This window comes from Giraffa tippelskirchi, chromosome 2 (genome assembly GCF_054371585.1).
Source record: "Giraffa tippelskirchi isolate mGirTip1 chromosome 2, T2T-mGirTip1v1.2.pri, whole genome shotgun sequence".
Taxonomy (NCBI): Eukaryota; Metazoa; Chordata; class Mammalia; order Artiodactyla; family Giraffidae; genus Giraffa; species Giraffa tippelskirchi.
Genome location: NC_137276.1, coordinates 126442620 through 126459762, shown reverse-complemented (window position 1 = coordinate 126459762; position 17143 = coordinate 126442620). Strand labels below are relative to the sequence as shown.

Here is a 17143-nt window from a genome sequence, read left to right as displayed (position 1 = left end):
GAAGAGAAACTTGTGGAAAAGTTTTTTTTTTTTTTTTTTTTTTAAAGAAGGCAGCCAAGGTAATAACCTAAAAATAGTACCCAGGCATATGAGAGTTGTCCTGTGGGGTTAAAGCACACACTGTTAGCTCTGTAGCATTAGCCCTGGGTGGGTGTCCAGGGAGGTTAGCTCAACCCTCCCATGTTGGTATGACCTGTTAAGAGAATGGAATCATTGTTGCCTCTTGACCAGGGTCTCACATCACTGGAGGAATGTTCAGTAAGAGAGTCTCTTTCCTGAATATTGACGTGTAGGAGACCAAAGTAATTTTTGTGATCTTAGTTCTGGAATTCTAAAAACTCTCCAAGGAATTACAGTGGTTTTGGTACTGCTCAGCATTTTTCCATGAGGACTTTCATAAATTTGACCTTTTAGTCCACAAGTTCCCATCAGTTGTAAACAAAATACTGATCTCTTCAGTCCTGGTGGGTCCAGCCAAGAGCAGTCTCCTGCATTTTTTAACCAATGTGTTTATAGGTAATTGTTTTTGCGTGATTTGAAAAAGTTTGAGATTTCTTGAACTTTCATCACTTAAAAGGTTATGGACTCACAGGTGATACTAGCTTTTGACCACATTCAGTACCTTTCTATAAGGAGTTTGTTCTTATTGTTGTTTAGTCACTAAATTGTGTCCAACTCTTTGTGACCCCATGGACTGTAGCTCGCCAGGCTCCTCTGTCCATGGATTTTCCAGGCAAGAATATTGGAGAATATCGTTTCCTTCTCCAGGGGATCTTCCCAACCCAGGGATCGAACTTTACCATTTGGGTATCCCATTCTACAAGCAATACCTCAAAAGAAATATGTTCCCAGTTTCTAATCTTAACTTTAATATTTGGTTTCCACTTCTAAATTTAAGGTAAATGTTGCATTCACTGTTTATAACTTTATAGAAAGATATTCACCAGGAGTTCATCTTCCATTTCCATCTGTTGGAAGTTTTGGCAGGTCACATCTAAGAACCTGGAAGGAAAATGACCTAGGAGTACATTTGCCTAGTGACCCAGATCATCATTGTTTTCAGCTGAGGATTATAGTTTGTCATGGCTTCTAGAAGTTTGCAGTTCTTTACTTTTCTCTGGTACATTGTTACCCGTGCCATCACTGAATAATATGGAGTGAATGGGGGAAAAGTCATAAGTACCCTGCAAAGTGTTGGTATAGCACATAAGAATTAATTATGTTTTAACTTTTTTCCCCTGTTGATTAATGAGTCAGTAGTTTGACTGGTGGCCTGCTGTTTACACCAGATTTATTTGCTTATTTGACAAAATGACTGTTTAACAAGCCACCAGTATTTACTCCTTGTTACCAAAGTTGGGCCAATTTTTTACCTGTAATCTTTAATGTGCAGGTAAAAAATTGCCACTAGATGGCAGTGCCTGTACAGATGGGAAAAAATTAGTGTTATAATACAGTATACCTGCGATGGGGTGCCGTAATAGGGGCATCAGTGTTACATTCTTAGTAAAGTGTCTCTTGCATTAATGAACTGAATAATTTGTAGGAAGGTGAGGAAGCAAAATTTGGTTTTGTTCCTGAATTTTTCCTATGGCACTATTTGTTTTTAATCATAGTAATAGTTTCTATGCTGCTGCTAAGTCACTTCAGTCATGTCCAACTCTGTGCGACCCCATAGACGGCAGCCCACCAGGCTCCCCCGTCCCTGGGATTCTCCAGGCAAGAACTCTGGAGTGGGTTGCCATTTCTTTCTCCAATACATGCAAGTGAAAAGTGAAAGTGAAGTCACTCAGTCGTGTCCGACTCTTAGCAACCCTATGGACTGCAGCCTACCAGGCTCCTCCGTCCATGGGATTTTCCAGGCAAGAGTACTATACTGTTAGATAAATTCCTGTGTATCATTTCTGATGGTTCCACAGTTTCCATTAAGGACTTACCATGCAGTAAGCCTCACTGAATAATACCTACCAGAAATAGCTTTACAAAAAGATTTAAATTGTAACCCAAACTTACAGTAAAATTTGGGTAACTCCCAGCAGTACTGTTGGGAGCTGCAAAACCTTTTGCCCAATCCTCTCCCCGTCATCTGAAAAGACTAGCGCACAGAATTATGATGTACTGGATCTGGCTTAGTTAGTAAAAACCAGCTATAGAATTTTTATCTTAAAAATACCCCATATCCAACACCAGGAGAATTAAAGAGGTTTTACTCTAATTGGGATTCAGAGTGATTTAATTCCAGTTTTGACACCCCATGTGATAAGTGCTGGAACATTTTACATTTCCCTATTTTTAGTTTCTTCATTTATTATAACTTAATAAGAACTTGGGTTGAAATAATTCTTAGCCAGTAAAAATTTACTGCTTGACCTATTTGGTATATTATTCTAACTTGGCTAGAATAATTTTAAACAAGTTTGAAGTTAACAAATACAGAGGTTGGATTTATACTCAAAATTCTTGTGAAAGGTCTTGCTCTTTTTTTTTTTTTTTGGCTGCACCTCAAGCCTTGAAGGATCTTAGTTCACCAACCACGGATCAAACCCAAGCCCTCTGCATTGGAAGCGAGGAGTTCCAGCCACTGGTCCTCCAGGGAAGTCCCCATAGCCAAGCTTTTTTAACTTAAAAAGTCACACACTGTTACTTTAAAGCTAAAAAAAAAAAAAAATCACCCCTGAAAGACCTCTAGACCGGAGGACAACATACTGGATTCTAGGCCTGGTTCTGCCATCAGCTTGCGTATGAGTTGGGGCGAGTCCTTTAATGTCATCAGGTCTGGGTTCCTCATTTGCAAGGAGGGTGATGAGCTCAAGGATGGCGAAGGCTGGTCGATGCCCTGACGTCTCTCCAGTGAACCCTGGTGCACACTATGGATGAAGATGAAGTGTCAGTTCTTAAAGTGGGAAGCCAGACACAGGGCTTCTAGTTTTTATTTCCTTTGGCTGAAGTTTCGGTATGTGGCTGGCTGCCACCCAGGTTACCCTTTGGAATGGTATGTTCTCTGCCAAGGAAGTCTTTCCAGAAAAGAGAAGAAAATGAGAGTTCATGGAGATTTTTCTTAAGGATAAAATTGTGAAATGTATTTATCTAGTATATTCACCATGGCAGATGATTTGAATATAAAACTAGATGTTCCCATGGTCAAGCAGTAATGTTTGTTTGATTCAATTTGCAGTTGTTTTTTTTTTTAATAATTACATCTCTTTATTTTTGGCTATGCTGGGTCTGCATTGCTGCATGCTGGCTTTCTCTAGTTGGAGAGAGCAGTAACTTCTCGTTGTGGAGCATGGGCTCTAGAATGTGAAGCCTCAGCCGTGGTGCATGGGCCTAGCTGCTCCGCGTCATAGGGGATCTTAGTTCCTGGGCCAGGGATTGAACCCATGTTCACTGCATTGGAGGCAGATTCTTAACGACTGGGCCACCAGGGAAGTCCCTACAGGTTCTTTTAAATGAGTTTAAGAACCTTTAACCTTAGTACTGAATATTTCTAAAATCCAAAGAGAAATATCTTTAGTAGCTAATCACTTTATCCATTAAGAGAACTAAAGTTTGGGTTACAATTTAAATCTTTTTGTAAAGCTATTTCTGTTAGGTATCATTCAGTGAGGCTTACCTGCCAGCATTATTTTTATTTAGATTCTTCCTGCCTGTTTTATAAAGATGTATATATATATATATATATAGCCTTCTAATGATAGACCAGATAAAAACTAATTGTGAGATTAAATGCATGTATGCTTTTATTATTCAAAGCAAATAAATTGCAATTCCAATTAGATGACTTCAGCTCATTTATGCATACAGTAGTTCACTGGATTGAACACACAATGAACAACTGAAAAATGATCCATTTCCATTATTAATCTGATACTTTTGGACAGAAAACCCCAAATTATTTCCCTATTAGAATACAGGTAACAGTAATCAAAAAGAAAATTTGTTGGTATTTCATACTAACATTTTAAGATTTAGAAAACCATGAAATACATATCTGGAAATGATGGCAGAAAATAGCATTTTAAGCTGATAGTATACTTCTTCTGTAAGTCTCAGTGATTTCTACTTGGGTGGACCTGTTGGCCAGTAAATTAAATTAGAATTTTGTACATGCTCAGGTGTCCAAATAGAGATAGAGGACCTCCCCCCTTTGACATACACCTTCAAACTGGAAAAAAGTTTTCTCCCTTCTTACAGGTACACACACAGTATACTCAGGTTTTCTCTAGTGGTATGTTCATGAGGGTAGGTAGCCAATAGTGGCAGGGCTGGGTATACCTCAGCTGAGTGCCACAAGGCTAGGCCCCATTAATCCATGCAAAGAGGTTTCATGCATATAGTTTAATGCACATAGTGTGATTATGGAGTCGGGAAGTTCTTTAACATTTGCTTTTCTTTGGGTGTGTTACTTTACCCAGCATATGTTGAGTAGTGACAGCATTTTCACAAAGCCCATGATTTACTTTCATGTTAAAAACACCAAGCATTATGCTGTAAAATCCCAGTGCTAATTAAACAGCAAACATTTGCCTTTCTGGGTGTTTTTACAGGTTTACTTACAAAAGTGAGCATGTGTATATTTATTTTTAAAAGCTCAAATATTTAAACTTGCAGAAGCTGTGCCTACAAGCAGTCAAAAAGTATAAAGCAGGTTTTAGTAAAATGTAGAAAAAAATGAATAGTTCATTGCAGGTACATTTTATTCAAAGCGAAGCTTCTGTAGTAGTGTAATTCTCGCTTCCATATATTAACCAAACTGTCTGTAGTTAAAGATGGGGGTCTTCATCCTCTTACCATCTCTTCATGTAAATGAACATATTATTATTAGAACCCTAACAGACACTTTGGAGAAACTGCTATACAGGGCCATTTTTGAGGCCAAGCAATGCTAAAAGGTAATGAAAGCAGATAGTAATTTGTGAAACAACATGAATGTGAAAATAGAAAAAAAATACAGTAAAATTGTTACATCTGATTCTCTCAAGCAAGATTTCTGAGTGAACAAAGCCTCCTCTTTCTGATGCAATCCACACTGAATCTGTGGATTTTGTAATACATCCGTATAACCTTTTTTAAGTTACTAAGTGCCTGAAGGTATAATATGTCTTTTCCCTGCCATATACTTAACTTTGCCTAAACATGAGGTGTACAGAGCAATGTAAGAATAGGTGACTCCAGTCCAAGGTAAGAAAATAGAATGGATTTTCCTGTTTGTGAGTTTTCAGGTATGTTCATAATTTCAGGTGCACAGTGGTAGTGACAGCAGACACCTCAGAATCCAGGGACACTAGAGGTTGAGCAGTGGGCTGCTAAGTGATTCAAAACACTGGCTAGTAACACCATCCTGTACCTGTATAGACTGCGGTTTTACCCATGCAGCTCCCTGTGGCCCATGCACTGCCTTAAGATCTGTAGTCCTTTTTGCTGTAGGGCTTGTTGCGCAATATGTTATCAATCTCATTTACCACATGTGATGTCATCTTTGGGAGAACCTGAGAGTACAAGAAGAACAAAGGATGTAGTCAGTACTCAGTACTTGATTTTTTTACTCAGTGTTAAGTGACGTCATCTAGATTTGGATATGTTTGCAAATCATCACTCAATGCTGCCTCCCCAGCAGACAGGAAGCTCCGTAAGGTCAGGGGCCTTGTCTGTTCACACTGCAGCTCTAGAGCCTGTAAGGGTGCTTGGCCCTTAGTAGGTGCTCATAATTATTGGTTGTCATAGAAATATAGAACACCTAGAGCAGGTCTGTCCAATAGAAATAAAATGAGAGCCATATATGCAATTTTAGATTCTCTAGTGGCCACAGTAATAAAAGTAGAAAGAAGCAGGTGAAATTAATACACATTTTACTCCATTAGAGTTGAAATATCACTTGAACTTGTAGCCAGTATAGAATGTAATTAAGATGTTTTACATGTTTTTAAGTCTTTCAGACCCAGTGTATGTTTTACAGTTTTAATTCCATTTGGATTAGCTGCCTTACACACACACAGTCGTTACGTGTGGCCGGAGGCTACAGTAGTGGACAGCACAGGTCTAGAGACTGAGATTCTAGCTGGTGGGCAGAACCCTGGTGAAGGATAGCCACAGGTTAACCAGCATCCCAGGCTGATGGAAGAGCATGAAGTGAGAAGTCTGTGAATGGGGTGATACAAGTGGAGAGTGAGTATGGGAGGTGTAGAGATGATGGGAATAGGGAAGAGGGAAGTTGTAAAGAGTGGAAGGCCTTGAATGCCATTTTTTGAAGTTGGAACTTTATGCTGTAGGTGGTGGGGAACCTCTCAGGACTTCTCAGCTGGGAATGACCCCATCAGACACCTGGATGTATTCTGAAGGATGAGTTGGAAGGAGATTGAAAGGGGATACAGATGTTAGAAATACTCCAATCATAGCCAGACACTAAGAGCCTTAACTAGACAGTAGTGTGTGCGTACTCAGTCATGTTCGACTCTGTGACCCCATGGACTGTAGCCTACCAGCCTCCTCTGTCCATGGGATTTCCCAGGTGACAATACTGGAGTGGGTTGCCATTTCCTACTCAACGGGATTTTCCCGACCCAGAGATGGAACCCGCATGTCTTGCGTCTCCTGCACTGCCAGGCAGATTGTTTACCATGGCACCACCTGGGAAGACAGTGGTGGGGGAGTAGAGAAAAGGAGTGACTCGGAGAGAGATTTTGGAGGCTGATGGTGATCTCAAGACTGGGTGACTAGAAAGATACTGGTGTAGGTAACTTGAGAGACCACAGGAGGAGAAGTTAGGAGCATAAGAAGTTTGTGGGGGGGTGGATATGCTGAGGTGAAGGTGCCTGTAGGACCCCATGGAGAAGTGACTTGCGTGCAACCAGAAGTGCAGCTGTGGTGCTTAGTGGTAGTGGGAGGACTGGAGTTGAGAATTCGTGAGTTATTTGCACAGTCATGCTCACTGAAGCCCTGGGAAAGGATGAGCTCATCTAGGGCCGGCTAGTGTTTATTGCACGAAGTGGGCCAAGGGCACGCATTACACCACAAGACAAGAGACAAAGGCAGACTTTCTTGCAGGAATAGTCTGACCCTGTGTGGAGACCGTGGTGAAATACATTCACAATGACTGACTGCGGTTTCAGCCTCACCCTTCCTCCGCTGCAGTCATGTTGGCCAGGGTGACCTTGTCTCCACTCAGTGCTTGCCTCAGAACTCTCAGGGCTTGGTTGGATGGCAGAGCTCTTTCCTCACTGGTCTGTAACATTTTCCTCTCTGAAGCTAAAGGAGAGTTTGGTTTCCCACCAGCTCTGGAGCCTCAGAGGATCTAAACTATTGTGCTATTTAGAGTGAGACACAACAGTGAAACTCAAATCTAGAAACTGGACTTGTCAGAAGTTTTGTGTCTAAAATATAGTGGGTTAGCCATGTGAGGAAAAGGATTCTTCATTTATTATACCATAAGACGTCTAAACATTAGAAAAGTGAAATCATAAAAGTACTTGAATAAAACGTGAAATATATATATGTATACATATGTATGTATGTGTATATATACACGTTTGTGTGTGTGTGTATATAGACCTAAATATTCAAGAGAAGTCACACATTCAGCATTTTATGTGAAGTTGCCCAATTTTTTAATGTTGGCAACTATTTGAAAACATTTTCATCTACAGGTCACAGAAACATCCCACGAGCTAGCAGTTTTGCAGGCATAGTGTTATCATGACTGCAGCAATTAGGAGGTGAGGAAGGGTCTGGGCAGCACTGCGGGGCTGGCAGGTATTAGGGAAGTCCTCCCAGAACTGGGTCATTGTCGAGCTGGACCTGGGACATGGAGCAGGATTTGGCAGTCTGGGGTGGTGGACACTAGGTGGAAGATCACTGTCCTGGGGATTAGGACATCCTGGGAGAGGTAAGCGAGGGGGTGGGGGTCGGGGGAGATGAGCTCCGGATGGGAAGGCCCGACTGCTGAGAAGCCTGGACTTCTCTGAGTAGGTGGGGAACCTCAGAGGGGCTTTAAGGCTAGAGGATGGAGACCTGTGCAGGAGGGCTGCCTGCAGCTGCGGCTTCTCTCCAGTCTCATCTGTTGAGGCTCTGATTGCTAAATGCCTCTCCAGTTTATGCTCACCTTAGGCACATTCATTCCTTGGAGCAGCTGCCTTCCTTTGCCCATTACAAACTTCCTTCCTTACAGCCCCGGACACTGCACTCGTATTCAATCTCACCTACCGCTGCTGGGAGCCCTCAGCCACCCAATCTACTCTCACTGTATGGAGGGGCCCAGTCACAGCTTGCCAAGGGTGGAATCTCTGGTGCTGGGCTCACAGGAAGTGGGGTAGGAAGAGAGAGGGGATAGTAAGGCCCCCAGGTAACAGCTCCCTGCTTGACAACACCCCCTTTCTCTTACCCTTAAAGCACGGAAGCCCCATCCTGCTACCAGCCAGAGTTAGGGAGCAAATGCTTTGGGAAGATTACTGACTCAGTTCTCCTCTGAAATATATCTTTGGCTATCTGGAGAACTCCCACAACCCAGGAGTTACCTCTTATTTTTTCATAGGTACCATCTCAAGCAGTACTAGCCTCCCCTTGGAATGGCAGTGTTCACTCCATTAGCATGATAGGAATCCTCAGCTCCTCCCTCTTCTTGCCAAACCATCAGCAAGCCATGTCTGTCCAAAACCTATGGAATCCTTGCTAGTCCAAGCCACCATCACCTGTCTGTCACCTGGATAACCCATCCTTGCCTTTCTTCATTTTGCGTTTCACACAGCAGCCAAAGCAATCTTTAAAAATTCAAATAACAGTGTATCCCTTCTCTTAAAACCCTCCGAAGGATTTCCTATGAGTAGTACAAAACTCTGACTGCTCTAGTGTTCTGTTTTGTGTGACCTGTGCCCTGCCTGCGCTCACCGCCCTTTATGCTCACTGCATGTTGACCACATTAGCCTCACGCTTGTGCTTCCTAGAGAAAAGCCAAGTGCCTTCTCATCCCAGGTTTCCCAGATGGCCTACTAGTAAAGAACCCGCCTGCCACTGCAGGAGATGCAGGCGACGTGGGTTCAATCCCTGGTTCAGGAAGATCCCCTGGAGGAGGGCATGGCAACCCACTCCAGTATTCTTGCCTGGAGAATCCCATGGACAGAGGAGCCTGGTGGGCCACAGTCCAAGGCGTCACAGTCAGAAACGACTGAACATGCGCGCGCGCGCGCACACACGCGCGCGCACACTCCCCACCTCAGGGCCTCTGCATTACTGCTTTTCCCTGTGTCTGCTTTTTGCAGGGCTTTTCACATGCTGTGTCCTCCACTTCCAGTTTTCAGAATATACATATTCCAGAGGGGCCTTTGGCAAGGACATTATCTAAAGTGGGCTCACTTGTTTCCCAGTTGGTCTCTATTAAAACACCATCTTTATTTATTTATTTATTCCTTCTCACTTGAAACTATACGTCTATTATGTGCCTCTCCCACTGGAATGTCAGCTCCTTGTAGGTTGGGTGGTATGTGTCTGCTTTCCTGTGGTGTGCTCAGTGCTGGCTACAGAGCAAGCTTGCTTAATTCACTCTTTCTCAGGCAGCCTGTGAACTCTTGAGGGGAGTGACCTGTACTTATCTCAGAATGGTCTCTGCCTAACATGGTGCCAGACACAGAATAAGCACTCAATATGTATTGTTGATCAGTTGCTCCGTCGTGTCTGACTCTGCAACCCCATGAACTGCAGCACGCCAGGCCTCCCTGTCCTTCACTATCTCTCAGAGTTTGCTCAATATATATTAGTGGAATTGAAATCGGGATTGCATTTCAGTTCCTTTGTGTATAGACTGTTCCTCTTTTCCTCCTCATTGTGTAGCCTTTATCTGTTACCAAAGCATAAGTGAAAATAAGAGAAGATGGGGGTGGCTTTCATAAGAGGAGCATTCCCCAGGCAGAGACGGGGAACCCCACAATCCAGGAAGGGTTGTGGGGCTGGGGGTTTCTCAGAACCAGAGAGGCAGAGGTGATTACCCAGCTGCATAGCCCTAAGAAAGGAGATGGTGGGTAGGAGGTCTGCACCTTTATCTCCAGCATATTCAGGGCTGTTTTTCAAAAGAATTTTAAAACATTTTAAGTTTCATCTAGTTTGTCCCCATCTCCATCTACTTCCTTCTGAGAGAGGTAACAGGGCTAAGTGCTGGTTTCAGGGAAAGATGGACCAGAGGAGAGCTGTTAGACAGTTCTGCTACCCAGTTAGCAAAAAAACACACTACCCTAGCTGTTAGGGCAGGTGACAGCTGTGGCAAGAGTCATGGGTGGGCTCGCTCCCACGGCCCCTGGCTGGGCTGAGCATGGTGCAGGCTCAGGACTGAAATGTGGCCATTCGGGACAGGATGGTCACCACAGCTACCAACCCCACCCCTCTCCAGGACTCCCAGAACATCTCTCTCTTCCCCTCCTGCTGCCCTTACAGGCTTCCTGGGTACTCCAGGCACCATCCAGGCCTGGCAATCCCTGCAGGGGAGGGAGTGGGGGTGGATGCTCCTGAAACGGCTATTAGGGAGAGGTGATCCTGGAATTCTGAGCCTATTTGTCTTCAGTGTGGCAAACATTCATTCATTCAATAGGCATTTCTTGAGTTGAGTTGACTAAGGACCATGGAGTCCTAGGAACTGGAAAATCAGTGGAGAAGCAAGAAAGACACAGGTCTCTGACCTCAGGGGAGACAGGCAACTATACTACAGAAGTGCTGTGATGGAGAGAGGAATATAGGATACTAGGAGAGCAGAAAGGAGGGGCATGGCATACTGCAGGCTGACAATAAATATTTGTAGGGAAAGTGAATACGTGATTATGCATATTGTCCTATGGCTTCTCCATTTCAAGCCAGTTATAGGGAAGGCTTTCATGCTTAGACCTGGGAACCCAGTTGCCAAGTGTAACACTGCTTGGGTCTTAGAACACACTGTCCACAGACACAAACCGTCCCAAGAAATAAGCCTGGAGGAGACTGACTGTTAACAAGAAGAGGACATCCCTGGATCCACCTACTGTGAAAGTTTTGTGGCTTCTTTTGCTTTTGTCCCCATTTCTCCTCTTCCCCGCTTCCCTGTATCAGGGGCTGTCATGCAACTCAGCTGTGAGGCGATGAAGGTCAGAGGTGGGTGGGGCGGGGAGCCAGGACACTGCCTGGGGCATCCTCAAAGGCACCAGGAGACTCCCTGGAGTTGGGTGGCAGGGGCTGCAATACTTGCCTGAATGGCACCGAGGTTTTCAATGAGCTGCTCAGGAGTGGATGATCCCAGGAGAACGGAACTCACACCCTCGTTTCTCAGGCACCACGCTGGAAGAGAGAGCACCGGGTCAGGAAGGCAAAGCACTTCTAACTGTTGATGAGTTTGCAAACACCATCTGCAAGCTTCCTCTGTCTCAACCAAAACGTGTTAACTTTGTGGGAGGATGGAGGTGCGCTCCGGGATTAAGGGCCTCAGCAGCGCCCCCTGTCTTGTGGAGGACTTGGTAGAATCCGTGCACATGAACTGTGGCCTTAGGGCTCCTCTGCCCCACAAGTCGGGCATCCAGTCCAGAAACACAGCCTTGTTCCTGAAGACAGCTGACACAGCTCATGGATGGACGTCCGGATTCCTGTTTGCATCTCATTTCCATCTCATTCATGCTGTCACTTTCCCCTCATCTGTTATGTGGAGTCCTAGTAGACTCGGGGTATCTGATCTGGATCCTTTGTTTCCACTGACCTGTCAGCCCTGTCTGGACTCCCTCGCTTCCTGATATGAGATTCATGGAGATCATCTCTCTTGCTAACCCTCTAACACCTCACTCTGCCTTTACCTGTAGCAGCCTCTGCCCTTAAACCCCTATTCAGTCTTGGCCCTGTCGCCTTCAGCAGATGACCCGGCCTCCTACTTAGTGCAGAAACTTGAATCCTTCAGGTAAGATATCCCTTAATTCCCCACTCGCCTACAGACCCAAGTACACACACACACACACACACATTCTCCAGTTTCAGAGGCTATGGGGTCATGTCTGTTCAAAGCCAAACTCTGGGCTGATCCCACTCGTTTTGCCTTTTCTTGGACTTGATTAGATTCACTATTCTCTTCCTCTCTTGTTCTCCTGGATTTTTGATTTCTTACTGTTCTCTTCTTTATCAAGAAAACATAATCAAATTTCTCTCATTATAAAATAAGCGTCTGGACTTGCCTGGTGGTCCAGTGGTTAAGAATCTGCCTGCCAACACAGGGGACATGGGTTCGATCCCTGGTCTAGCTTCCTGTCTCCTCACTCCCTGCCTTGACATTTGTGTGTCAGCAGCACTATTTGTGAATCCTCTCCATCCCCAAATATCATGCTCTGCTTCTCCTCCTCCAGCCCTTGGCTCAAGCGGTCCCCTTGGTCTGGAACGTGCCTTTGCCTCATTAATATCTACTCATCATTTGGAATTGTTCATCGGCACAGCCTTTTCCCAAAGTCCTTCCCTGAATCTCAGGCTGGGTTGGGCACTCCTACATGTTACTTCCCTCTTCCCACCTCCACCATGCCCTTCTCAATTGGGCTTCCCAGGTAGCTCAAATGGTAAAGAATACACCTGCAATGCAGGAGACACGGGTTCGATCCCTGGGTTGGGAAGATCCCCTGGAGAAGGGAATGGCAACCCACTCCAGTATTCTTGCCTGGAGAATTCCATGGACAGAGGAGACAGGAGAGCTACACAGTCCATGGGGTCACAGAGAGTCAGACATGACTGAGTGTCTAACACATTTTATCATCACACTGTATTAAAATTATTCATTAATTTCTTGACTTGTCCACCAGAGTGTGAGATGTGTGTTATTTGCAGTTGGATGCTCAACACCCAGCCCGGCACCTGCACACAGTAGGTGCTTATTAGATGTTGGTTGAGTAAATGGGGGTGTGAATAATTGATGGGCATCCCTTAAGACCTCTCCTCCCCCCATTTGCTCAGGCTGTGCTATCAACTGATGCTGTTAAGCTGTTACCATGCTCAGACCTTTTAAGGCAATCACTAAATCCTTCCACATGGGCAAAAGAATGCCCGATGAAGGCAACGAGCCAAGTGATCCCAGGCTTTTTTTTTTTTTGGCTGCTTTATTTCCTGCTTTGCACTTAGAACTCTTTTTTGGCACTTGTGGAAGTTCTGAGGGCAAAGCAGGGCACTGGGAAAATTATTGCCCATAAACTACTTGATGTCAGCAACAGCTGATTCCCCCGTGCGCGGCCGGGCATAGGAGAACTCACTGGGCAGGGGTGGCCAAAACCAGGGGTAACATAGATGATTCTGGATAATCAGCATCTAATCAGGTGTCACCCACAGGCGCATCCAGAGTGCCTCTTTATGAACAAGGTGTGCATGCTGGCTCCTGTGCAGATGTGAGACGTGGGAACCAGCCCACAGTTGGCCTCAAGTAGCTTGTTTTCTGCCAGAGGATCTCCCCTCCCCCCACACTTCTACTAGATCAAAAGTAATATGCCTGGAAATAATTTCCCTCTTGGTTTGAGAGTTCTGTGGTTAAAAACAAAACTACTTGTTTACAAAGAAAAGAAAAAAAAATGACAGGCGAGAAAGACACCTGGGGATATGGAGGAAAAGGAAAAAAAAAGTATGTTTTAACTTAAACTTGGACTCTATAGAGTCATGTACGTCTGACATTTAGTGAAAGTCTAAATGTTGTAAAGATTTTCTCTTTAGAAAGACAGTATTCTGTCTATTTCAGAGCTATATTCAATACTCACTTTCATGTTACCACCTAACAACCATATTTATGGCTATGGTTTAAGAACAGGTGTTTTTCTTTGTGCCTATACCTCTGACCATATATGATGGCTAAGAGTGGACAGAGTTTCAGCACAGGGTGTCTGATTCTTTGCAAAACCATCATTATCTTCATTCTCATCTTCACTAGTTACTTACTGAGCTTATTCTGCTTTACATACATAATTTCCTTTTACTCAACACATTTGCAAGATATATACTATTATACCCATTTTGCAGATGATAAAACTGATAGCAAGTTAAATAACTTGCTGATGGTCAATAGCTAATACCTTTTACTGCACTCATTAAAGCTCTAGGGATGCTAACTAATCACATTAAATATAATCTTTGTTTTTTAGAAGAGACGGTTAAAGCAATAGTCATACATATACTTAGGTAAATGGTATTCCCCCCTAAAACCTCCTTCCATTTCCATCTTTCTGTATTTACTGCCAACTACAATCTTCCTGCCTTCTAACATCAGAAGGGTCAAGCATTTAACAAATATTCCATTATTTTACTTGCACAAAACTTATCTTGAGCTTTTTATCTCATTGGTTCACTGTATCTGATTTATCCCAATTCTTGCTATTTCTTACTGCTTGGGAATTTTTTCTAGAATCTATACCCATTTTATTCTCTTCTCACGGCTACCACATGAATTCTTTTCAGCCTCTTCTTCATTTGTAAAGTGGTGATAACAGTAGGGAAACTCCATTAACGTCTGTGATGGAGGACTAGGTCTAGGACCAGTATATACTTTGTGGGATTGTTCTGACAATTACGGAGACAAGATGATGAGCATAAAGAGTTTATCACAGAGCCTGGCAGATACTCCTCAGCAAGGGAACTGAAAATCTAGCTTCTCTGTTTAATCCCGTCTCTCATCACTTGTGGCTGTTGAACACTGGAAAAGTGTTTAGCCTGAATTGAAATGTGCTATAGGTGCAAAATGCACTCTGGATTTTGCAGGAAAGTGTGTGAAATATTACTATATAAAAATATAATAAGCTTTTAATATTTATTGCATGTTAAAATGACAATATTTTGGCCATATTGGATTAAATGTGATCCATTTAAAAATTAATTTCATCTATTTCTCTTTTACTTTTTTAATATGGCCCTTGGAAATTTAAAAGTTAAACAAATGATGGACATTGTATTTCTCTGGGATTGTTCTGATGCAATGTGGTTTTCAGTTGTCACCAGTGATTGTGACCTTTCATTGACTCCACAGTGTCAGAAGAATCATTTTCATGGCCCTCAGAAGTTTTTAGACGGTGCTCCCCTAAGATAGGCTTTCCATGTGGCAGTGGCTTGGCCTCAGTCACAGCTCTGCTGCTCAGCCTCTCACCAACCATGCCTTAGCTTCAACAGGGAAGGAAAATTGAGCCAGAAGCAGTGGATGTCACCACATAGTTCAGGGATGCTCACCCTTGACACTGTGAGGATGTGTGTGTTTTCACTGCCATGTTCTTGTTTAAACTGTCTTATAAGGGAAAGGAGAGGAAGTGAGAAAAGTGTTTCAGCACATGGAACACTCTGAGGAACTCTACAAAACCTCATTTTCCATATAATTAACCGAGAGTGTTTGCTTCAGAGATTGTCTGCCCCTACACTAGGTATTTTATCATGCAAGAGATGTGAATCAATAATAGAGAATGCTTTCATTCTTTGTGACCCAGCAGGGCCTCTTTCCCCAGCGACTCACCCACGGCTAGCTGAGGTAGCGTGCATCCCAGACGCTCCGCAATCGGGGAAAGATCTTTCAGCTTGTTTTGCTGTTTTCTCCCTTCTTCACTCACAATTCTTTCCTTCAACCACTGGTAGCACTAGAGATAAGAAGAACATTTCAATGTTAATGTCTGGTAAGGGTTTGATGCAAAGACTGTTAACTCTATTAAATATAAGAGCCTTGTGGTGAATTCCTGAGTCTTCTTGGCTCTGACCTTTCTGTTTGATGGAAGCAAGGATGCCTATGTCTTCATGAAAAGAAATATTCCCCATGGTCTCGCTCCTTATTTATTGGTTCAAGACAGATTGATTTTGTCTAAAGCTCACCATTCAAATCCATCAACATGTACAAAAGTTGTTAAAATCCTGACATATAATCAATTATATCCCATCTGGAAAAGATGGTTCTCATTGTGATAGTCCTTAGAATGTAGGGGCGAGGGAGAAGGTATTTACATTTCACCAAGGTCTATTATGTTTCTTTTTTTTTTTGCAGAAAATTGGGTGCCAAGCTTTCTGCTCAAAGGAAGTCACTATGTTACATTCTTGCTGTAGCTGTCTTTCTCCCTCTTGCCTTCAATTTACTCCTAGTGTCTCCTGTATTCTTTTAATGTGGTTTTATCGTTAGCTTTCTCCACTCCTTTCTAGAAGCAGATGTGAATGGTATAACTGATAGGTACCAGTACATTTTTAAAGTGGATAAAGACTTTCTGAAATATGTATTACATTTTGTATAATGTTTGAAACTTAAAAAGGCAAGTATGCTTATAAAGGTAAATGGGAAACTAATCTTTAAAACCTATAAGACAAGGCTGACTCTGATGTAGCCTATAAAGTGTGCCTAATTTCCTAAATGTAAGGAAAGAAATCTTTTAGAACTTATGAATGCCCTGTTTTCCAGAAGGTTCTGCTCTTACTATGAAACAAGGAGCAACAGACTCTTATGTACAAAACTAGCACTGTTCAGCAACACCCAAAGGAAAAGAATATTTGTAAGAATGTTAGTCTGTTTTAGTGACAATAATAAGAACCATCCCCTGTGTGGCAAAGTGGACTTCCTCCATTGTGTGTGTTGTGACATAGTTGCCACCACAGACCTTTTCCATCTCAAAGGCAGCAGAAAGCTGGGCAGTCATCACCAAATCTCCACCCACATGATTTCAGTAGGCTGCTGGCTTTCAAGTATTTTTTTCATCATTACAAGACAGTATTTCCAAAGAAATAGGCAACCGCATTGTTTTGTTATGATTTCTGGAATGATTTTGCAGATAATGAAAAGAAGAAAGAATAAGCAGACCCAGTTTTGTTCTCCTCCTAGATCTCAGGGGCTTATCGTCTGGCTCCTTACGTGACGTTTACCTAGCAAAATGGCCAAGAGTTTTCCCAGTCTCAGCTCCAGAGACCTCGGCTTCTTCCAGGAGGAAGCACAGCCTGGGGCATCTCTCTGGTGCCAGCAGTGATGAGGTGGACAGTTGAGAGCAATCAACACTTCCCCGGCAGCATGCTGGGTACATCAGAAAGTCCCTGAACTTACTTCTGCTGTCCTCATGGGGAAAAATATCACCCATCCTCATTTCAGTCTCATAACATCTTTCAAGGGACCAGTATCTCTGTTATTCAAATGAAAAAAAAAAAGAAAAAGCTTGAAAACCAATAGTCAAAAGCCTCTTGA

General features: G+C 43.2%; 1 protein-coding gene across 28 annotated transcripts in view; it reads right to left on the bottom strand.

Annotated features, from left to right (window-relative positions):
- KCNAB1 (potassium voltage-gated channel subfamily A regulatory beta subunit 1) overlaps window positions 1–17143 on the bottom strand; it is a 532662-nt gene that overhangs the window by 9884 nt on the left and 505635 nt on the right. For 12 of the 28 annotated variants that reach the window (XR_014076904.1, XR_014076906.1, XM_081570616.1 and 9 more), the window contains 3 exons: window positions 15449–15569; window positions 11198–11286; window positions 3718–5489 (listed from right to left, as the gene is read on the bottom strand). Coding sequence is in view for 10 of the 28 variants with exons in the window: in XM_081570616.1 (XP_081426742.1) it covers window positions 5400–5489; window positions 11198–11286; window positions 15449–15569 (300 nt within the window). In the remaining 18 variants the exon portion in view is untranslated. Of the gene's footprint in view, window positions 1–2215; window positions 2868–3717; window positions 5490–11197; window positions 11287–15448; window positions 15570–17143 lie in introns of those variants that run through there. The other 16 variants (XR_014076899.1, XR_014076897.1, XR_014076908.1 and 13 more) reach the window with 3 other exon arrangements.